Source organism: Sebastes umbrosus, chromosome 9, assembly GCF_015220745.1.
Source record: "Sebastes umbrosus isolate fSebUmb1 chromosome 9, fSebUmb1.pri, whole genome shotgun sequence".
NCBI lineage: Eukaryota > Metazoa > Chordata > Actinopteri > Perciformes > Sebastidae > Sebastes > Sebastes umbrosus.
Window position 1 is genome coordinate 11095517 of NC_051277.1, and position 24594 is coordinate 11120110.

Consider the following 24594-nt stretch of genomic DNA (forward strand, 5'->3'; position numbering starts at 1 on the left):
ATTAGCCGACTTAGACAAGTCTTATGGCCCATAGAATAATGAATAACACCAGTGGGCTGAACGGAGATGATGTGTGTGTGGCAGTTGAATAAAATCATGTGGCTAATAAACTGCTTTTGTAGTTGGAAGAAGTCATCTCAAAGTTATATTTTCATGATTCCATACTGTATCTAGTCCTGTAACGTTATCCCCACAACTCACAGTTGCCATCTTTCTCAGCTCAGCTGGCTGTTCCACCAATAGAGGGACTGACCTCTGGTGGCGCATGCCCTGAGCTACAACACATCACCTCAATACAGCGTCTCTGTATCAGTTTAGTGATGTGATGTAACTAAGTAAATGCACTCAAGTACTGTACTTGAGTACAATTTTGAAGTACTTGTACTTTACTTGAGTATTTCCATTATATGCTACTTTACACTTCTTCTCCACTACATCTCAGTACTTTTTACTGCACTACATTTATCAGACAGCTTTAGGTACTTTACAGATTTACATTACGTACTAATAATCCGTATCAACTAATAAATTATGATATATTATTGTAGCAGTAGCAGCAGTGAAGTATTGAAAATTTGCCACACCATAACCAGCTGCAATATTAATGTGATGTATACAGTAATGCATCAATACTGTAATTATAATACAACAATTTAATATATGCTATTCTGACATGGGGCATTCTGCATAATAATAAGTACTTTTACAGTCTATACTTTAAGTATATTTTGATTGTAACACTTTTGTACTGGTAGTCGATTAAGATTTTGAATTCAGGACTTTTTGTAACAGTATTTTTACACTGTGATATTACTACTTTTACTGAAGTAAAGGTTCTGAGTTCTCCTTCAACAACTGTTGACGGAATTGAAAATCTCTGAAAATGTCTAAATACCTGGTATACTGCAATACCTTGATACCACCCAAGCCTATCCACTACTGCGTCTCATCCACTACTGTGAGAGTGAGAGGCCTCATAATGAACAAGCTTCACTTGTTCATTTTAAAGTCATCTTTTTCTCTATGGGCTCAGGTTTATTTCTTTCCCTAGGACTTGTTTGTACACTCAGCAATTGATATTTATAACTAAAAGTCTATTAATCCTACAGTGCTTACAGTGCTGGTGCCTTGCTCCACCCACTAAGCTCCATAAGGAAGTGAACCCCTAACCCTTGCAGACTCATGCGCCATGCTTCACCCTTTTGAGGTATACTGTGTACCTGCAGCATGCGCTCCTGCTCTTGCTGCCACCTTTCCTGACGCTTTCGCTCCTCATCCGGGTCCCAAGACCAGCGGTCGCCCCGCCTGGCCTGGGGCAACACCGGCACTGACACCTGATAAGACCCCAACACACACACAAACACAAACACATGCACAAATACACACGGCACACAAATATTCATGCACACATTTATGCACACCCACCATTCACACACAAAGGCACACACACACTCTCACCCAACCATGAAGTCAATGAGAGATTGATATGGCCCCGACAGACACGCGCATACACACACACACAAATAGATCAACACAAGTGTGCACACACACACACACACACACACACACACACACACACACACACACACACACACACACACCCACACACACACACACACCCACCACAGGAAAAGAAGAAGGGAAGGGAGGAGACAGAAATAGTTGGTCTACCACAACAGCACTACTCCAATGCTAGCCAAAGGATTCCTACTAAGGAGAGAGAAGACAGAGAAAGAGAGAGATGAGCTCAAATGAAAACGAAAGCAGTCTCGGCCGTTTTCTACAGCATCCTCATCTGGCATGCTACATCAACAGCTCTGTGTGTCCTACGATATGTGACAGTGAGCACTAAAAACTAACACCTGATCTAAGAAAATGATGAAATGTTAAGATGCAGGCAGTCTGTTTCATATTTTTTATGTTTCTATTTAGATAAAAAATACTTTTTATAAAGGTACCTGGTGATTTTTCCTTCATCTTACCTGCAGATTTACATAATGTTGTAATGTTTTCAGCATTTGACTTCTGTTTTATCTCTGTGTACATGCAGCATGTTAAACTACACTACTGTAACTCAGGAGATGATGAGCCAGATGAGAAGCAATAAAAGGATTTTTCAGAGTCTGACAACAAAATACGATGTCGTCAGATGATGCTTTTTACTCACGTTTCCACGCCGATCCTTCTCCATCTCTTCTGTAGAGGAAGTGTGAGAGAGAACAATAGTTGAAATACAATTTAAACACACATTTTGGATACAGGTCATTAAACTAAATGCCTTTTGATGGGACAAATATTTACGAAAATGACAAGACGACCAAGTGTTGGTTTGACAAGGAGTAAAAGATGCTGATGAAAGAAAAAGATAGAGAGCCGTCCACCAAAAGCAACATACTACATCTGGAGTTAACCAATAATATGTTGTCTTTTCTGGCTCTTATTTTGTCTTTATGTTTTGATGTGTTCAGCTATAAATTGAAACTTTTTCAAAATCACTCTGGGTCGGAGTGATTCAGATGTTGAGGTAGACCTAATGTTGTAGCTTTTGGTGGAAAATACAATAATGTAAAGCACAATGAGGCAAACATAAACCTGATCATTTAGAAAGTTAAAGGATAACTTCTGTATGTTTTTGTGTCCCAGAAGTGACAAATGGGGACAACACTTTTTTAAAATTAGTCCTGTATTGAGGGAGAACGCTGTAACCGTCAGTCGCAAAACGAGCTGCGAGGGAAATTCAGCAGTGCCAACGTAACGTTACGTTCACTAAAAGTGCCACTGACAGGCTCAGACTGTTATTATAAGTGTCTAACAACATTATGGAAAGGACCCTACAGAGAAAAGAAAAAATTCGTACCTTTCGCTTAATCTGGTCTGTTTTTTATTTTGTGATATCCGTATACTCTGGCTCAAATAAATACGGGCGGCCATCAAATTCAAAGACCTCCTCCACATTGTGGAAATCATCAATATTCAGCCATGACATTGAAAATATTTTAGATAACACTAAGCTACGCTTCCTGTACTGCAACACAACAAACTCTGCCGGCCGGCACTCGCGTTTACACTATGGATGTATTCCACTGTTGTCTTCCGGCAACACGTCAACTCGCCAGATTTCAGAATGAGACTTCTCCTTGAGCGAGACTCTTTCCATAATGTCAGACATTTATAATAACAATCAGAGCCTGTCATGGCAAAAACAAGCACTTTTAGTGGACGTAAATGACGGTGCCAGCTTGCCCCAATAGCACCATACTGCAGCCCAGCGTTCTCCCTCAATACTGGACCAATTTCAGAAATTGTTGTCCTTATTAGTCAGTTAGACACAAAAACATTTACCCTTTAAATAGGTCGTCCATGATGATTTTCATAAAGGTGATGTACTTCATCATAATCACCATAGCGATACCAATATGATAAAAAAAAAAGTGCACTCTTTGAAAACAATGAAAACAAACAATGACAACACACCGATGAGTTAGACCTGGAGCATCTGTACTCCATTGTAATTCAAAACACATTTACAACAGAGAGAGAGCTCATCACTGATCAGCCACAAAACACTGGAAATGAGTGAACAACAAGAGATGGGACTGAAGGGCTGTTGTCTAGCCCTTGAAGAAACGGCAAGGAGACCCTGCGCGTTCAGCACCCGGGGACGGAAACATGAGCTCTACCGATGAATGACGGGGTTTACCTGGCGGGACGAAGAACTCCCAGCGTAACTTAGGGTTGCTGGTTGCCAGCGGAGACCTGACACTGTTTGCAAACTCTATAGCGAAATAAAAAAAAATGTGTGGGTGGAAGGAAAGGAGGGAAGGAAGGGAGGGAGGGAGTGATAAGGGATAGACAGATGTCAAAACCAGATGTTGGTATGGACATCATAGAATTGGAGAAATCAAATTGGGAAGGCTTTTACTGTTCTGCTCCTGTGATACTCTAAATGAATTTCATTTTATTTAAAGAGGTTGTAATTCAGATTTAGTATAAAGCCAAGGTGTTTTCTACCCAACAGGAATTTCAAGAAAATCTTAACTTGCTCTTACTTGCTACGCAGTGCTTTTATTACACTTGAATGGTAATAGTTAAAGGGGAACAACGGCTATTTTTAAAACATTGATATTATTCTGGAGGCTATATAACATGATGGAAAATATACTGCAACTTGCTCATATACAGACATTCATCGACCTGCAGAACCGAAGTGCCCCGCAGACACACAGTTTTAGACATACGCATGTGTGATTCAACAGCCACAGTCCTAGACGTACGCATGCGGCAGTTTAAATGACAACAGATAAAAAATGGCGGTACAGCAAGGCAGGGAAACTGTGTCTGACTTATTTTGTCTTCCAGTAGTTGTAGTTTATGCAAGTGCTGTCCATTGGAACGGAGCAATCCGTTAATAAAACAGTTAACAATAAACAATACGTGTTTATTGGTAACAAAAGCGACAGCAGGTTTATTTATATTGCAAATGTTGAAATTCTATACTCCATTCACCACTGACATGCAGTTGCTGTTTGATGACGCTGCCACCTTGTGGTTTCCCGGCGCGCTGTATATTGCAGTATATTTTCCATCATGTCATATTGCCTCCATAATAATATAAATGCTCTTAAAATGGCCGTTGTTCCCCTTTAACCTCTTTAATACATGTTTTTGTTGGATCGCAGGTCTAATTAGCTTGTGAAACTGTCTACATTGTGAAAAGCAAATAGGTGACTTTAGTGTATGTGCCAATTAAAGATCTTTGTCTGTTGAGCAGATAAAAAAGGTGAAGCAGGAGTTTATGCTGCTTGATAGTATTCACACATTATTGAATTATTGATCATTGGGTACAACAAAACAGAAAGAGAGCCAGGCTGAAAGGCAAAGGGGAAAACAAGCCAGCAAGGAGCATATGCTAATCAAACTCAGAAACAAAAGATGTATGGAAAAGAAGCTGCTGGCTCGGTGTTTGGATGTAAAGAGTTCACTAACCTGCTGTCGTTTCCCTTGGCGGCTGATATTCAAATGATTCTGGTGTAGCCAAGCTCGGTACGTTCTCTCTTCTCTGTGACGACTCCTGGAAACAGGGAACACCGGCCTGTGGGGAAATTCAAAGATTATACGTTTGCTGGCTGGGTGACTGTTTCTTTAAAGTTTAAAGTTTGGTTAAGAGCCTCACCTGTAAAGTTACTGGCTGACTCTGCTGTGTGCTGAATCCTGATTGGACAACATTGGAGATGCTTTGAACAGATGGTTCAGGTTTTTGTTGTTCTTGTTTGGCTTCTGAAAACACACAGACAACACATTTTTATCAGCTAAAATCATATAATAAACATTTTTCCCTCAACATTATTTGCTTTATTTGTGATTTCCAAAAGTTAAAGGTCAAATTACAACAGTCCACAAGTCTATGAGCAACCACAAGGGGTCAGCATAGCAACATGCTGTTCAGACCTGCAGGTGGCATTTGTTGAGCTGCAGCATTTGACTTCTTCTCCTCTGGAGCAGCTACTGACTGGCTCCCCGTCTTCCCAAAGCTTTCTTCTGGCTTCTGCAGCTCCTATAAGAGTCACAGATGGTTTCAAAGTTGAATAACAAACTAAACAAGTCTGAGATTAGTTTTAACTAAACTAATTTCTTTAACGCATTAACCCAACTTGCGATTTTTAGGTTGTAGCAGGCTTAGTTACTGGTATCATATGAAACTAGAAAATCTAAGGAATCCATTGGTAGCTGACAGGAGAGCACAGGTGATTAATTTTAGGATTCTTCTAGCACATTAATGACCTGTTTTTATTTTAGTTTCAGGTTTTATTGTAATAAACTATAAAAGATCCTAATCCTGACCGATGGGAGCGAGGTGGGCCGGCTTGGTGGCGTCGAATGCTCGATGACTTTCTCTTCTTGGACGTCCTTTGAAGTCGGTTCTGTGCCACTTTGTGCCTCCTTGGTCTTTGTTGACTCGGGGCTTCCTCCTCCGGTTGAGGTGCGTGGACTGCGTGTTGGCGAGGGTGCTGACGAGGGCGCATCTACGGTGCTGTTGCTGGTTTTGGAAGGGGACGCCTGGAAATGAGGAGGAGATTCCCTTCCTAGACTCTCAGGCGTGGTGGGAACGTCGTCACTTCCTATGTCGCCGTTGACTCGGAGCAAACCCTCCGCCTAAATCACAGAGAACAGGTTTAATACTGGCTTTATGTACGTACTTCAGAGCTCAAGAAGATACTTTAAAATATGCTTTATTTTGAATACACCAGCCTTGTACTCAGTAATGTATTGGCTCACTTCTGATGTTGATGACTAGTTGAAGAATTGGGCTTGAAGATGAGCTTAATGGTTTGTTAAAAGTGTCAGAAAATGGTGAAAAATGTCAATCAGTGTTTCCCAAAGCCCAAGATGACGTCCCAAAATGTCTTGTTTTGTCCACAACTCAAAGATATTCAGTTTACTGTCATAGAGGAGTAAATAAACCAGAAAATATTCACATTTAAGAAGCTGCAATCAGAGAATTTTGACTTTTTTTTCTTAAAATAAAATACTAAAACCTCTCTAAAATGGATATTGTGGCTATTCTGTTTAATTCAAAGGGATTTGGGATTGTTTAGTTATTCAAACTTGAGTGCATACGAGTAAATTTGCATCTGTATGAGATTTGTAATGTCTATAATTTGTTAGATTCTTTTATTTTCCAGTCTTATCTTTAAAAATATGACTTAGGTGGATGAATGAAAAATTGGTTTATAGGTATGAAACATCTGCAGGAAACTCTACTATCTAAAAAAATGTCAATAGTAAACTAAATGAATTGATGACAAAGAAATTTAAATAAACCCCATACCTAAAAACCCAGTGCCCTCTCATTTGTGGTCATTACCAGCCTCTCATCTCTGTTCGTTATTAGCTATTCATCTAGCTCACAACACCGTGCCGGCCTCTACGACAAAGAGGCACTAATGTATGTGTGAGGAGCTCCTAGTGAGCGGTAACTTAAGACACAGTGGTGGAGTTGGGTGAATGCAGGCTCCCCCTCCGCCTCCACCTTCTCATCCCTCTCCTAGCAGCCTGTGTGGGCCCTCTTTGTCTGCTGGGAGCCCACTTCACATTGAGAGGGCCCTACTTGTCAACTTCTTAAGTCAATAGGGAACAGAGGGCTCCATTGAAAGCGGGGCTCCGCTCAGACTCCTGACAAGACATTCCAGAAAAGCGCTGTGCTCCATTTGGTCTGGTAATAATCTGCCCCTCCCTCCCCCGCCACACCAAAACACAAGATCTCATTTTGAATATTCCCCATTTGGATATTTTTCCAGAAGAAAAGGAAATGGATCCTGTTGAGAGCACTCGGAGCTAAATTGAAACATTACATGCTTCGTCTGGGAGGGGAAGTCTCGTGTTTTCCTAGAACTCAGCCGGCTCATCACCATGGCGGCTCTGAGGCATCTTTATGTAGCTGCCAAGAGAGCTGGAGGGGAATTTACCCGGCAGCCTGTGAGAAGGGCAGCCAACGCCGGGAAGTAACCACATGTTAAGTGGTCAAGACCTCGACCATGCCCACTGCAGGACTGTTGTGGTTACACTAACTACATATCAATCAGGAGAACTTTATTATCACGGGTAAGGAACCTAAATATAGCACACTGTGAAGTGTACCAGTCTGTAGACACTTGAAAAGGCAACGACCCACAGTGGGATATAGAGGACGCTGTAAAGCACATTTACAGCAGCAATGTGTCCAGTGCTGCAGGGATGATGTATATTTGTAGACCAACCAGGAAGTTAGCATCGCCCTGGGTTCCCTCGACAAAAAGCCAATGGGATTTTTCCAGTGAGTTTTGGATTACTTAGAAAATAAACTCTGTGGCAAACAAATGTTTATGATACTTACACGTTTTGTTCAGCAAGATAATATTGACAAATGAAAACCACTTTTATGATTTTTGAGGAATGCAATCTCCAGAATTAAAAAAGCTAACGTTACAAACACTATAAACAGACTACACCGAGGTCGCATGAGTGCGAGTATACACAACGAGGCTGTAAAGGCGGACGAGTCAGCGTGATGGCGTTTAGTAGTCTCATTTAGCCGCTTGTTAGAAACCGCCTTTTTTAAGACACATTAAGGCTTCAAAATTCATGAGTGGAATATTTACTGACATATTTTATATCGTAGAACAAAACATTAAAAAATCTCTTAAGCTTGTGTTCACCACAGACTTTAATTCAGGCATTAACTAAAAAAACATTGACTTCCAGACAAGGGAACCGGAAGTGCTAAAATGCAAACTCATTTCTGGGTTTTTAGGACTCATTTCTGCAGCATTTGTTGGGAAGTGATCTGACATAATAATGACATAAGTGCTTCTGAGTCAGTCTCACCTTGCTGGGACATGGTTCAGCCGCCGTGGGTCGAGGCTGGAAGTAAGGCTTGGGCATCAGCAAAGGCACCGGTTTGGGCGACAGGGTTCTAGTGGATGGGGGCTCAGACGAGCGAGAGCGAATCTGAGGCCGCTGGTGCGAGGAGTCTTTGGGAAACTCCTCGATTCGGGCCTCCAGTGTGGACGTGAACTTCGGAGCCGGGGCGGACTGCTGGCGAAGATACCTCATGGGCCCGTTGGGGTCCACGTCGAAGGGGTCAGGGGTGGTTGGGGAGGCGGTCAGGGAGAGGGAGAGAGGGAAGGGCGAGCAGGGTAAGGAGGGATCAGCAGATATGCTGCGGTCCAGGAGCTTTGGCAACTGTAGGCGTTCCAGGACTGATTCACTGATGGAGAAACGCTGGGCGTAACGTGAGAGGATGAAGGATGCCTCCTCTGGGGTTCTGGCTCTCTTGTACGCGTCCCGCAGCTCACCCTCACGACGCTCCCTGTTGAAGAGGGAAGGAGGTACAGAAGGGATAAAAAAAACAAAAAAAAACAGCTGTGAAATGTCAAGCAACTGATACTGTATGACCCAGTTTGATGTTAACTTTGCTACTCTCTATTGGCAGTAGATATGACAACTGGTTCAACCTTTACACATCATACATCATTTGGAATAGATTTGATCAAAGATGAAAACTGTTGTCTTACGCCGGGTTCACACTGGATGCAGAAGCGCTGCGCTAATTTAATTGTCTCCCGAGCAGAAGCCTGGTTGTTCACACCAAAAGCACATTACTTAACTACGTAATTGAAAAAACTACAGTCACAAACAGCAGTGACACTAGGCTAAACATAGTGGATGGAGTTTGAAATTTGATTGGAGGTGGGAGGGAATCGGGGGTATTGAAACTGCGGGAGAACAGCAGGGAGAGAGGGGAGGGAAGTCAAAAGTGTGTCTGGGATGCATATTTTATCATATATTATATATTTATAGAAGATTATCAGTGTCAGATTCGCTCGCATCACGCGGAGAAAAAAGACCAGATGTCGAAAATATCGCTGAAGATTGCGAGCCGGCTGCAGAGCTCAGTGTCACGGTGCGTCCTGTGTAAACTGCCCAATATGTTTACAAGGGCGGTGAAAGGACACACGCTTCTGCGTCCAGTGTAAACCCGGCGTTACCCATCATACCAAGACATCTATTTCTTCTTCACTATCAATTGAGCTGACCTGCTCTTCCTCTTTTATTATTTTCTCTGTGGGAGACCTACTTAAATGAACTCCAGGAGGAGCTGCTGACACCTTTGTGCCACTAACAGGAATTAAAATGAAGATTCTGTTCTCTGAGAAAGACCTAGTTTTCCACTATACTACTATTGTTTTCTACAGCTTTGCTGTTTTTAGCTGAATACAAATGTTTGTGTGTATTTCCCCTACTTGTCCTGCACTATCTCCCTGTAGGTCTTGATGCTTCTCCTCCTCTGGGAGATGCAGGGGTCTCCTGACATCAACTGCTCCATCATCTTCCTCTCCTCCTCCTTCTTGATCAGGTCCTGGGAGACACTCCTCCTCCGGTTTTTCCATTTGGCCAGGTCCTGACACACAAACAGAACGGAAAAGTGTTTCAGTTCCAAGTGAAACAAGGCGAGAGGGCTTGGCTCAGCAGCTCTGCTGTGGCCCTAGAAAACTGATTGAAGTTGTTTAACTGGGGCACAGCAAAACATTACTGGAGTTTGTGCTTCGGCCTGCAGGCAATAAATTCACTGCACATAACTGATAAACTCCTGACACAATGGAGACAAGAAATACAAACTGTGCAGTTGAGACAAAAGTGATCACAATCCAGAAAAAAAATCATCTTAAAAGGAACAGTGTGCAACATTTTGGGGGATCTATTAGCATAAACAGAATATAATATTCATAACTATGTTTTCTTAGTGTATATTTATGTGAAACTAAGAATCGTTGTGTTTTAGTTAGCTTAAAATGAGTCCTTCATATCTACATAGGGAGCAGGTCCTCTTCACGGAGTCCGCTAGCAATAGATGCTGCCAAATCCCACACACTATACCTTTAATCAAAATAAATATATACACAGACTGAGAGAAATAACAACATAAAGTCAGACAAATGTGAGACACTCACGTCCTGCCAGTGATCGTCCTCTTCCTTCATCATGTTGTACTGGTTGTGCATCAGCTCATGACGCACCTGACTGTGGGGCTGCAAGATGCCCTCCTCCTCGCCACGCATGTCGATCATACTCACACTCCTGAGGAGAGGAGGGAGAGAGAGACAGACAGAGAATATGGATGATGAAAAAGATGAGTTGACAAGTCATTACCAGAGTAGGACATGGTTTAGTTTTTTAGTTAGTCTGCTAGTGATTCCATGCATTTTCCTCAGTGCATTGTACTGTTAGTACAGCATGTGGGCGTCTTTATCCTGAACCTAACCTTTTCCAAGACTCAGCAATGGCTAAACAGGTGATATTCCATCCAAAATCTAAGTTTTTACAGTAGTATCAAAGAAAACATCATCCACAAAAATACGTTTGTGCTAATCCATCATTAGGGGAAAAAAAAGCACTGATCTACTATGCGCACAAATTAGTTTATCTCGAATGACGTCACTATTTTTCTGGACTTTATTTAGCATAGTCTGTGTGTTCTCTTCAGCCCAGATGTCAAGCAAACATCAGACTTCTGCAGAAGTCCAGGTCAAGTCCTCTCCTACTCATGTTAACCTATCGTTTACCTGTGTCCATCTCAACAAATGCCCGCACAGACAACCTGTAATCCTTCTGCATTTTGGTTCACTTTCTGCAATTGGGTGGGATTATGTCTCACTGTAATCAAACCGCACTAGGGTTCACTTGGAAATGGTCCGAGACCACATCTCGCAAGCAGTCTCAGACCGGCATCAGAGTACAATTACTGCGTTCATAACTGCCCAAATGAACTGCACCAGCTGAACCGCACCAGAAACAGACAAAATGAGGGCTTGTGAAAATGCCCTGACCACATGAAGGGAAAACTGTCCATCTTCAAAGGTAACTTCATGCTCACCATGCAGGCAAAACTAACATTTTAGAACCAACACAACATTTACAAATCTTTTGATTTGTTATTTTGAATAATCACATCACATTCCAACATTTGTTTCAACAGAAAATACATTACATTACATTAAGGATGTTAAGATGTCGTATAATGAGACCTTTGGTACCTGTGGTTGTGAGTAACATTGTGACGTGTTATGAGATGCAACAACCAGTATGGTCTTCATACAGTCAAAGCCTTGTTACAGAGAGTTTACAGTCTTTATATTTGTTCAGTCAGTAATGTTAAAGCATCCATTTTTAGATTACAGACAATACAGTAAAGTGCAGCCTTTTTGTTAAGAGCAAGCGGCTCAGCGCAGACTTAGAGGGTAACATCATTATATTCTTGCTCATTAAAGTCATGAGTGTAATAATTGTTTTGACTCAGAAAATGTATGCATTACCAACATACAAAAGGTAAAAAAATAAACTTGCAGAAGAGTGATTTCAATCTAAGAGATGACTGACATGTTTTGTTCAGTGGGACGGGTGCAACACTGAATAACTGCTCTTCGAAAATCAAAACTTTTAAACACACATTTGGGTCATCTCTTGGTTATGAATCATCTCTCCTGCTTCATGAAAAGCTGCACTTTTTACATTAGCAAAGCAGATTACCGTGATGATTTGTTTTGTAAGGGATGGGGTGTTGGGAGGGTGGTTGAAATGGTTGCGTTACATGAAACATGCAGCTGGCAGAAGCACTAAGATGATGTGCGATCAGCACAGATTAGTAAATCCTCTCCACAGCCACTACTAGAGGCACTTTGAATACCTCTGAGAGGACTGGACTGTTGCCAGACACAAAGGCAAAAAAAAGCATGTCGACTAGATTTATTGAAAACACTTTCATATTTCAGATCAAGTGTAAGGTCTAGGGACGTTGTTTGACACTTTTGAGGCAGACTGTCAAAAATGTCCACCTTTACAAGCCATTTAACTCATAATTTGAATTTAAGTAATGCAAGTAGGAAAAATCTGCTTAATTGGGAGACATTTTTGTTTTCCATGTTAAGAAAACCTTTGTTAAGAGTTGTCCTAAATCATATAAGATCATCTTGTAACAAATGTAGTGATACATCAGCCAATTACTGACCATTTACACCTCCATGAAAACAGAAATCTATGTAAATTACTGTCTTTACAAAGAATATTTTGGTAATTTCAGTCTTCAGTGTTTTTTATAAATGAATCAATCTCATGCAACTCAACATTTTGACAAAAAATCCTTGTGTGGGAGCTGCTAAGATAAATTAAAACACTAATTAATGAGATTCAGTAGAGAATTAGTAGTAAGATGAATTACATGAAGGATTTGAGGGGCTATTTTAAAGGATTTTATACCCTGGCGAAAGTATTGAGTACTTCTGTGGAAAACATTACTGGGATGTTTCTACTATTAAAAACTGAAGCCCTGAAATGCAAGTGATAAAAAAAAAAATCAGGTGATCTATTTTCTAAGTCTGATCTAAATGGTTTTCTCTCCTGTGTGTATGACAGATGAAAACAGGTTTTGCCAGGATCATCTTTCTAAGTTACTTTTGTCAGGATGTTGTCAGGATAATTTTTGTAAGCGTTTGTGGCTGTAATATTCATTTTGGCCACATGAGGCCTAAGTGCTCCACTACTCAATGCTTGTTATTCCAGTTTGAATTTCTCCATGCACTGTAAACACAATGTACATATATTGTGTTTTAGCAAGTTATGTCAATTAAAACTCACCTGGAAGAACACATGAATGCTTTTAGTCCTATTTAGAACATGGGGTAGTGGTGTACTTCAACCTCTTGTGGCCGAATTGAGTACTACAATAACAAACACTTATACTGTACCTGCCTAAACTTTTTTCCCACTTGTTTCACAGATGAAAAAAAAATAACGAACTTAGAAAAGCATATCCTGGCGAAACCTTTTTTTTCACCTGTTCTTAAGTGATAAACACAGGAAAGAAAACAATCTACATCAGATTTAGAAAATGCATCACCAGAATAGTTTTTTCTCACTTGCCTCTCAGGGCTTCTGTAATTACAAGATGATCAAACATAAAGATTTTAAAAACTTACACAAAATATTTGCTCATGTGACCTTCAATCAAATACTAAACAATACCATAAAAAAAACTGAAGGCTTCAAGAGGGTTCTTTAAATTACTTCATTAAACCGTTGGCAGATTCTCCCACTTGCGTTAAGAAAAATCCAATTCGAACACTCAGTGAATGATTGAATGAGTTATTGAGCGGGCTTTGTTTTGTAGTGCAGAGCAGTGCTGGGCCAGACAGCTGAGCCTCTGAGCAGTAAATGGACAACTTACTGTGGGTCATCTGACACACTATGTGTGCGGCTGAATCTACAGAAGGCAGAGAGCATGGAGAGAGAGCACAATCACAAATGAATACACGTCATTCACTCTATGTGAATATCAAAACACAGTGATGGGATATTTGATAGCTAGTGGGTAACACATACTGTGTTGTGATCACAGCTCACAATGAGTTGACAGATTTAACACAGAATGGTTCATTAATAATGTATTGTATATATGCACAGATGTTTCTGTCAGTTTCTGGGTTTAAGGATGATCCTAAAACCAAGCACAAGGGGGCAGTCTTATCCAAATCACAGCCAGAGCAGAACAGAGGACAAGTTTACTGCATCCCTGCAAACCAAAACATTGCTAGCATCCAACAGATGGCAATGATCTTAGAATGCAGCTGACACTTAACTATTAAAAATAAAAGAAAAGAAGAAGCACATGCATCTTTTATTAGACAGCACAAGAGCAACATCAAGGATGTGGCTCTCATTCTGTCTGTGACCACCACTTGTAGGTTTGGCCTCAACCACAAAAGGTCTTCATACACATCTTTTCTTTTTTATGAAGCTGCCTCTGTGATGTTGGAGGAGTGTGAGAGTGTGGCCGGTGGTTTCTCGCCACAAAAGAACAAGGAGGCTAAATTAAGAGAAGAGAAGCCTCGCTAAATCAGGACCAGATAGATTGTTTTCTAAGATGGCTATCTGCCATATGGTTTGTTGTAGTGAAATGTCTACTTGGCATGTTTTTTCAGCGCGTGATACAGTAGAGCTTGCATTAAAGCCTGTATTTTATTGGCTTACATTGGAATGGTCGATGTTTGATTGATTGATAATGATTGGACCAATTTACGCATTCAAGAGTTACCAAATAATTCTGGTTCAAATGGGATCAAATTCAAAGTTGCAGTGTCCACTGCCTTTGTCCCCTAATTGGGTCTCCTGAAGAAATCAAAGGTTGCCAACTAATTTCATGCGAAGTTAATCAAAGACCACATTCTCAAACGTTTCTTCTTCTCCAAGTTTCAGAAAAAAAGCAAAGAAATTAGAAAAAAATACATATTTTTCAGAGTTTCCATGCATTGCCTGTACAATAACAATTGCTTTTTTTAGAAAACAATATAAATCTGCATTCATGTGAAAAAAGGTCATGCAATCTTTTGGTAGTTAAATCATCCGTTGCGGTCTGAAGTTGAAGCCACATGCTGAGATTGAGCATTCAAAAGGATCATAAGAATAGTCGATCCCTTGATTTTAAAGTTGAATTATGTAGTTTTTGGTTCAAAGCGGTGGAAACTCATTAAATGTAGTGTAGTTGCTGGACGGGGCTCACGTTGCTGGAAGACTGCTGTCCAACCAAGAGTGTCCTCCTTGTTGGTCGTCACTTTCACTCAGCGCCCTTCCCTTCCGTCGGCCTGTATCGGTTGTTGCTGTTGTAGTGGTGGTTGCCACGGGAGCGGGCACAGGAAGGAAGCGGGGGGGACTCTGTTTGGGAGAGGTCAGCGTTTGACGGGCCCGCTTCTCATCTCGCTCTGCATCTGCGACTAACGGGACTCCAGCGGTTCCCGTCTTTGCGGCCGCTGCCTCCTCCTGCTGCTCCGTCGCAGGTGGACGTTTCCCGGAGGTGACGACGGGGCTCGTTGCAACCACGGGGGTTGCAGCGACGTTTGCTGCTAGAGTCGCCGAATGCTGGAAGAGTTCCTCTGAGCACGAGCGAGCTGGAGTACTGCAGAAAGCAAAGCAAACTGAAACGCACTGCTGCCTAGTTATCATCCTATATCATCAGACAGCATTCCTCTGGAGGAACCTCCTAAACGGAGGTTTTTGGCGACAATAAATCTGAGAAAATAGCATAGCAATGGTCACAAATCCCCTCCGAGCAGACTGAATGTGAAAACAAATTGGCGTCACAAAGCCAAAGCAAAATTCGCTGAACGCTCTGTTGTCTGTCATCCTGTGATGAACAGCTACTTTCTGAGAGGCTTATTATTGGACTATAAATTCCCAGCATGCACGGCAGGGAGAGAAAGGCTGTGAAAAGGCCAGGCTCCAGTCCCAGCCTGCTCAGGGTCAGGGAAGGAAGAAAGCCTCATTTCCTTACATCCTGAGGGTGGGTCGCATGTTCGTGTTCCCTGCGAGTGTGTTTGCGTGTGAACACCATACAGTACATTTTTGTGTGTGTGCCTGCTGGTGGCATGTACGGGTTTGTGTTTGAAGATGTGTGCAGTTTTGTTCCAAGGCTTTGATGGGAAAGGTCAAGCAAAAAAGATGTGTCAACACAACACATAGGCGACTACTAACAGTACAACTGTTTTTGAAAGAATGAACTCCTGGCATCAACAAAACGCACAAATTGCAGCCTCGGATTTCTTCTTGAAAGATGCAAGCTGTTACCAACTAAACAAGCTGATATCAAACCCTTTTAAAAACATCCTGGAAATCCCCCCTTTTTCCTTGGAACGCAAATATTCACAAGTCAGATTTCCTTTGAGCATTCTTTTCACTCCCTTGTAATGCTAACTATCCAATCGATGCCATAACATCTGTGTCTGAATAAGCTGGAAACCGGGGGTGTGACTCTAATAACTCTCCAACAGGACTGTGAATGAAACGTCTGCTGGACCAGGAAATAACACCGGATAGGGCTGGATTGTGAAATAACAACAGAGACCTAAACTGACATTTTTCAAGAGAGAAACATTGTCATCACACAGCTCATAATCCTCAGCTTGTTACCTGACACAAAGTGTGAAGCTTGTGACCCCTGGCTGGCCTGCTGGGTAAAGACCCTGCATCACAACAGAGAGGTCTACAGGTTTCATTGAAGCTCTTTGCTGACTCACTGTTGTGCTGCTCTGGATAAGAACGGCTCTGGAAACAATGTCCCTGTTCAGACCTGGCATTAACATGCGTCCTGAGTGATCCGATCACAAGTGGACAGCTTTAAGTACGTCTGTTCACACCTGGCATTGCCTTTCCGCATGCGTCTTGGGTGACCACTTGTGATCCGATCTCACTTCCCCGCTCTATGTGCAAATAAACACGTAGTAAACACATGGCTAATACAGCAGACGTTGTGATGTAATATTACATGAATGTCAGTAGTAATATCCTACATATTTGTGAATTCTGGAAATTTTTTATAACATTAAAATATAAGGTTATTGTACATGATCTGGTAATGGCAGTAATTTTTCAGTGTTTTAAGTGGAATAAATGAAATTCCATTCACTTTCACTGCATGGTGGTGCAGGTGGGAGTCTCAGTGGCAGATATCTCAAATTTTGCACATGAAGCTGAAATTATCTGTATTGCTAGATGTCCCTTACGGTAGATGAGTTCCTCTCTGATTTGGGGGAACTGAGTCTTTAAAAAAAAAAAAAAAGTTCAGCTGCAATAACACTGCTGACTCGAGTCGATTCATGGCCAACATTAAAATAATTCTCCACATATTCAGCATTGCACTCCTATAAAATCTACATCGAAAAATCAAGCAGCAGCACCGGAGACATCATCTGTGCGTTCTGATACCGATACTGCCATACTATTTAGTATTCCAGAAAAAGATTCAGTATGTCCCAATACATAGAATGTCAATTGCAGTATGCCAAAAATACCAGGATGTCCTACTACATCCGTTCGTATTTTGCAGTTTGCAAGCCAGCGTGCTTTTCTGGCTTTTCTGACTCACAATCCTCTGTGAAGCCGATATATGAGCAAGTTCAAGTTGCAATGTTATGAAGACGTAGCATGTCCCAATAGTATTCAAACTGTACACGACAGTACGTACTTTGTAAGGGCAGCTGCAGTATGTACTAAAAGTAAAAAGAAAAAGTATGTGATTCTTCCCAGTCAAAACCTGGCTCCTACATTACCCACAATACAACTCGACCGATGACAGTTCAGTCAGAGATTCAGGTGTGTTATGCTAGTAGTGGCTAATGTAGCTTTGATCGTCTGACCTGCAGCAGAGATGAGCAGCGGGCTACAGAGCACTAAGAAACACATCTTTCTAACTCCAAGCCCCCAATTTCTTCTAATTTAAAACTTGTCTTCAGCTTCAACCAACACTGACTCAAGTGACATCACTTGAGGCAATTTATCAGACTTCACGTATCTCCCCTCCGGAGACACAAAAGTCGTTAAACAACATATGCAGCAGTACTCCCCAAGACCTGTAAACAGACTTTCAATCGTGTAAAATCGGCGTAGCCCACCTTTAAGGGCAACATGTAAAAAACAACAACATAGAAAACAAGATCAACAGTTAATCATTAGAAAAATCTAAACCAATAGTTTCAAATTCTATGAGGCAATCTATTATCTTTTAGATTTGGTTAATTTAGAGGAATTATGAATCAGAACCAAGTCGATCAAAAGGGGATTTGGGCTGCTGATTTGGGGTTTTAAGAAAAAGATAAATCAAGGTAAACCTTTGCTCAGAGGTGACCTTCAGGTGAGTTACAGTCTCCGTGGGGGAATCTGCATGGGGCTGGGGGAGGCTACAGGGCAGAGGCTCACTGCTCCTCCTCACGCCCGCTGCATGGACCTCAATGCAAGGTGTGGAGCCAGTCTGCTCCCCTTCCTCCTCGTCCATCTGAATCTGTACCTGGGGTTCGGGGGACGGGGTGGGGGACGGGCTGGGGAACTCCCCAGGTGGGTCGTCTAAGCTAGGGACCTCATTTGGACTGTTAGATCACCCATTCACACACAGGAAAGGACGACGTAATCATCACGTTGGAGCGACATTAGCAACAATGACACGAGGATGACCACAACATGATTGACGTGAGACATGGAGGGAAAAATGGGATGGAGACGTAAAGAGAGGCGAGAGGGAAAACACCATGACGGATGCAAAGGAAGGAGATGGAGGAAAAAATAAAAAAATGCAAAATCAATTAATACATGCGTTTTGATGCAACATGATGGATGATAGGTTAACAACAGGGGGAATGAAAGACAGACTAACAACACACACTGGGTGATACATGCAGGAATAACTCCTGCACAGTACACACTACCCTACTGTATATGCACCCACTCGCAACACTTTTTGGAAACGTAAACACACTGGTGTAAGACTAATTAGACTGCAGATATTTGGCTTTTAATTAAATATATTCGATCTCCTGCTGCTGCTACGGCTAAATAATGCTAAGTCCAAACCTCAAAACAAAATCCTTCAAAACCTACTTCCAGTCAAATCCTGACACTCTCCACACACACACACACACACACACACACACACACACACACACCACTAACACTGCACACACTGATACTAAAACGGATCAAAGCACTATAAGGAATCCATAAAGCCAGCAGAAATGTCAAACTTGTACAGTGAGAGGAGAGACACTGGCAATGAAATGTTTAACAGAATAAAAATTGTGATCCCAGCGCTCTTAACATGCCAAACCAATAAATGCCAATAAGACCATCTGACTATACTGTAATCTGCCTCGTCTATGCAGCATATTTCACACTTTCTCTTCAATCAGAGTCAGAGCCAATGAAAACATCTGGCCTCCATCAGCTACTCCCATATGTACAATAATCAACAGTGTAAACATGAATCTGCAATTTGACATGAGCGACACGTTCTCTTGCAAAATCATTTAACAACACAGAGTTAAGCAAAACAGATGTTGGTGGGTATTAGACAATGAGTATAATAAACAACATATGATTTATACTCCAACATCTAAAGTCATTCTGTCAATCTGACCCTTTTTCTAAAAATACTGTAACTTCATGGTCTAATTCCACCCATATTTAATTATGTTGTGTCCAGAATTTCTCCTGTTAAAGTAAACTCACAGAACATGCAAGAAGGAGACTAGATCCCCATATAATCATGCTGCACATTTTCTGGTCAAACTGCATTTTCAGCAGAGTTCTCGGCCAGAAAATTCACGACAACCTTTCATTTTAAAAAGGTTTTATCTGCAGCAAATCCAATTCAAGCTAAAACAAGGTCACAGTTATCCAACATGTCTCCAGATTACCAGTTTATTACGTAATAACACTCCTCCTGATCGTCTCCAGCAGCATTCAGGACCACACACCTCATGTAATATTCACAGTTGCTTTGAATATTGTATGTGAAATGTTTTATAGAAGAAATCTTTTATCATGTAAAGGGGTTAAATGTTTCATTCAGACGTTTTACATCATGAAAGCATTGTATTGAGTTCAGTTGCACAGAACAGCATTTCATTAGATTAGAGAAGCTTTACACTCTGGTTAATAACAATATAGTGTATACTTGATTTAAACCCTAATTCTCAGCTTGTTGTAGAAATACACTTCGTCAGTTTTTACTTGCATTCAAATATCTAAACTAACTAAAATAAATGACTTGTTAGTATTTTCCTCTGTATTATGTGTCAGTGATTTTTCCCTTCTAATTACTACAACACAATGAGACTCACCTGAATGGTCTGTCTCCCCCTACAGGGGAAGTAGCAGTACTCCAGCTCTTGCGTGCTCCCTCCTCTTTATCGTTTTTCTTCTTGCGGAGCGGCGTGGGCATGTATCCACTCTGGTTGCTCTTGTTGGGCAGGTACTGGTTGAAGGGCATGGCGGTTCGCGGCTCGCTGACGGACGTCCGGCGTGCCGACATGTCATCCTTACGGACGTCTGGCATCTTCCTGTGGGGGGCGCCGTCAGACTCTGAGTCACTGCCGCGGCCTGTTGAGAGGAGGAGACGGGAGGAATTAGGGAGTTTATTAATGGTGTCACAGAGGGATCATTCTTCTCAAGTTCAGGTTTGCAGATGAATTTTAGAACAAGCCGAATTGCACACTTATTAGGGCTGTCCTCAACCGAAGAAATTCTTAGTCGACTTAACGATTAGTTGTTTTAATCAACAAGTCTGTGAAACTGAGTTTCTCCACAAAGAATCACACAAAAGCACAACTTTAAATCTTGTGTTTACCAGAGAAGTTTCTTTGCAAATTGCACTAGCTTTAAAACCCGCTACAAACTCTGAAAGATCGAATAGCGGCTGGGCCTGACGGCGGGCCATCATCATTTTAAGAGGTTAATTCAAAATCGATAGTGTTTCTGAGAATCGATACAGTATTGCACAACATAACATCGTGATACTCATGTGTATCGATTCTTTATTACACCCCTATTGAAGAGTCAGTCCCTTTGCAGATTTCTAATCTCTGAATAAAAACATCACTTCAGTTTCCCCCCAGCTGTTCCATCATATAGGCTCACAAAACACCAAAGTGCTGTTCCAGTGTTATTATACGCAGTGCATTCCAGTGGCTGAACATAAATCAACCCCCAGCAGGTTGACGGCCTGTTTTTATGAAACAAAGCAAGTAACATAAATCATCACTAAATTTGTATTGTGCAGCTCCTGCTGACTAAATTCTAGCCTACAGTTCGGAAGAATTCACTTAGGATGCCACGCTGTCTGTCTGTATCCCATCGGAAACACATTGTTAGCTCTTTAATGTCAGTGGCAACACCTGGAGCTCCAGAAGTGCGTCGCTCAAGGACTTTCCCCGCTCGACGTCTTAAATTCCTCCGCAAGATGTTCATGTGTGATCCACACAGAAAAGAGAAATGAGGATAAATCCCTTTGATGTACTGTTGGCATGCCAGTCAATCCATCTTCATCAAGCTGTTCTTTTTGCTAATGCTTACCCTAATTCAACGTTTGGAAACTGCAGGTAATGGATACCTGCAGCCCTGCTTTACCCAAGATCTCTCAAAATTCCTCTCCAAGATGTTCAGCACATGTGCTACTGGGATTCCCCTCCCTTTGGATGCACACATACACAATATGACCTCTGAATTTATGACTCAATGTATATATTTTCCAAGTATAAACCCACAATTCCTACCAGATCTAGACCGTAAAATCTTCCCCTTAGTTCTGAAGTGATACATGTGGATGCAGCTGCAGCTCTCAGTGGAAACTAACGTCACATTTTGCACTTGTGAAAGCCTCCTTTTCTATCAATAGACTTCTTCGTTTTTTATGTGGTCTAAGAGATTGACAGATCAAGGTCCAAAAGAGGCCTTGAGGTATCTGCACTTCCAACAATGAGTGGTTCAATTATGACTCTTCTTAGCCCATCAATTGGAAACATGAGTGACTCTACCATCCGAGTCTATCCATCCTTAAGGAGCAACATATGCCTTTACGGGGCGCATATGGTAACACTGAAGCTTGTGGGAGCGTTTATCATGGGTCAGTGCCATACTTTACCAGAGCTTCACAGAAACGTATTTACATCAATAATCATCAACATGCAGTAATACTACAGGAAATGTAAAAGACACAGAGTCCAGTTCAATATGCCTTTCAGTAACTGGAAAGCGGGAACAGAATTACAAATGAAGAGTGATAGTAATACCCTCATCGTTTCTAATGGTATTAAAGGGAAATAAATGATGACACTTTCTGGGATAGTATTCATGCATTTCTCCAATTTTTCCATTATACAACACAGATCTTTCTATAGGCAGAATGAACAGCAAAATCTGGAAGGAGTTTGAAGTACTGATCTTGACCACGGTTCTGATAGCCGGTTCCGTTTAGGATCTGGTTCCTGGATACCCAAATTTGTTATGCCAACAAATCTCTTATGGCAACTTTTAGCTCTCCTCATTAATTATTAGTAAAGAACAATGTTGAAAACATGCAGAAGCACATTTTTGCCAGTTAAAATATTAATTTGTTAATTCTCTAACAGCTAAAGAAGAGCAGTATCTCCAAGTTAAACTTCTATGAATGTCATATAAATATCAGAAGCTTATCAATTTATTAATCCTCAATCAGGACCTACAATATTTGGCGCAAGTAGCTTGTGGAAAACAAATTAAGTAGACATCATGTCTTGTCATTTTCTGGTTGTGACTACAAGTTGTGAACATTAATTAGACTATGACTAAAAGCTGCAGTATTTCTGCCTTCTCGCCAGACGGAAAAATAGAGATTGTTGAGTTTTAGTTACTTATATCTTTTTAATTACTTGCAAATGTTGAAAGCTCAAACTAATCGGATACAGAATGGGATTAGAAAGGATTCAGATTCTATACACAGTGTGAATACCTGAATTGATAAAATGCTATGCAACTAACTAATCCTCTGATTATTTTCTAGATTAATCAATTCATCGTTTAGTCTATAGAAGGTCAGAAAAAAGTAACAAATGTCCAGTCCAAGGTGATGTCTTAAAATGTTATAAAACATTTTATATAACATTCTGTATATATATCAGAGAAAATCAGTTGCAGCTCTATATGCAACCAAGCCAACCTTTGTCAGACACCTAATCATCATCATTTGTAGCAGCACAGAGGACAAGACAATGCAACTGAAAGAACGGACAACTTGTCCAATTCACTTTAAATTTCAAGAAACAAAATTGAAATGTTATGTAATGTTACTTAATTGTGATTCTGTGTGTGCATTTTCAACCTTGCTGTCAATTCATATCGACGGTGGATGTGAGTCGTGTCCAAAACAAACAGATAAAATTGATCTAAACATAGCAGTTATGAGCTGCGGGGCATGAAGGCATGCGATGCGAGAGCACTAGAATGAAAACATTTTACAGACTGGATAACTGGTATTTTAGGAAACCTGTGCGCTGGACTTCAGGGCAATTTATATATATATATATATATATATATATATATATATATATATATAAAAAAAAAAGATCTCAATTACATCACTTTATTTGTTCTTTTGAACAGCCTAGTCCTGGACTAGCAGTGGGTGTTGTCCTGCAAACAAAGAAAGGGAGGAGGACAGGCTTCACTATAGGAGCACCAGAAGGCACAAAGTGTCTCATTTATCAACACTATCCATCTACCAAACTTGGCCCAAACAAAAGAGCATCTACAATATTGCATCTCTCTCTCAGAGATTGAATTAAACTCTTCTCCTTGTCCCCTAATTACTGTCAGGTTGAAGTCAGTTTACGGAGCTGAATAGAGAAAGGGCTTTGTCTAAAAAGGTCAGGGCGGTGAAAACCTGGCCGAGTGGAGTTTGTGTGCATGTGAATAAATGGATGCTCTTGTTCTGAGTGTACTCAAAGCTGCCTGTGATTGGGTGATAACTGCATTGTTATCCTGTTCTCACTCCTCCAGTTTGTGCCTCCTGGGTCTGATCTGAACACTGGTAGTAGGATACCCTCAATAGCAGCAATCTGTGGTGTTCAAAGCATTTCAGGAGTCACTATGAAAATGTGCTGTCATTATGTATTCTTTAAAGTCAGCCAACGTCTCCAGCATGCCTCCTCCCCTTTTTTTTAATTAGGCAAACATTTTATTAATTTTTCCAGAATGACAGAGCACGTTACTTTGCATCACAGGTGGGTGTGAGAGCATACGAGCAGCTTGTAAATGTGACTAACCAGCTGTGGGTCACACGTGTTGGTGGACAGACTGATTGTGGTAATGCTTGTATAGAAAAAGCTAGAGGTTTGTGGCAGCTTTGCATTCTGGTCTATTGAGAAGAAAACTTTGTCTCTCATGGCTGCGATGGATTTTTCTCCTGATTGGTTTGCCCCTGATGTAGAGCTCATATTTTTTTTGTGTTTTCAAAAACTATGATTACATTGCTTTTCTTTACACAGTATATTTAGAGTGGCTTATTCCCCCTTATTTCTGAGAAGCAAACATCAACATCCAGCGAGGTTTTGAGTTAGTTTGGCTGTTGGTGACAGCAGCTTGGGCTTTGGAGACGGCAGTTTCCTTTACACTCCCCTCAAAACAAAAACACAGTCAGACAGGATGCTTGGCTTCACTCTGCTCTGTTCAGAGATGAAACGTACATTGAGCTTTGTGACGACTTCT

The 24594-nt window shown here is 41.2% G+C and overlaps 1 protein-coding gene across 9 annotated transcripts in view; it reads right to left on the reverse strand.

Annotated features, from left to right (window-relative positions):
- The window catches only part of LOC119494197 (LIM and calponin homology domains-containing protein 1-like), a 95657-nt gene that overhangs the window by 10785 nt on the left and 60278 nt on the right, over positions 1-24594 (reverse strand). For 4 of the 9 annotated variants that reach the window (XM_037779903.1, XM_037779900.1, XM_037779907.1 and 1 more), the window contains 13 exons: positions 20196-20454; positions 15092-15484; positions 13760-13795; positions 10491-10617; positions 9783-9940; positions 8365-8848; positions 5842-6153; positions 5449-5554; positions 5174-5277; positions 4987-5092; positions 3701-3775; positions 2168-2196; positions 1221-1334 (listed from right to left, as the gene is read on the reverse strand). In XM_037779903.1, coding sequence (XP_037635831.1) covers positions 1221-1334; positions 2168-2196; positions 3701-3775; positions 4987-5092; positions 5174-5277; positions 5449-5554; positions 5842-6153; positions 8365-8848; positions 9783-9940; positions 10491-10617; positions 13760-13795; positions 15092-15484; positions 20196-20454 — 2303 coding nt within the window. The remainder of the gene's footprint in view (positions 1-1220; positions 1335-2167; positions 2197-3700; positions 3776-4986; positions 5093-5173; positions 5278-5448; positions 5555-5841; positions 6154-8364; positions 8849-9782; positions 9941-10490; positions 10618-13759; positions 13796-15091; positions 15485-20195; positions 20455-24594) is intronic. The other 5 variants (XM_037779901.1, XM_037779902.1, XM_037779904.1 and 2 more) reach the window with 5 other exon arrangements.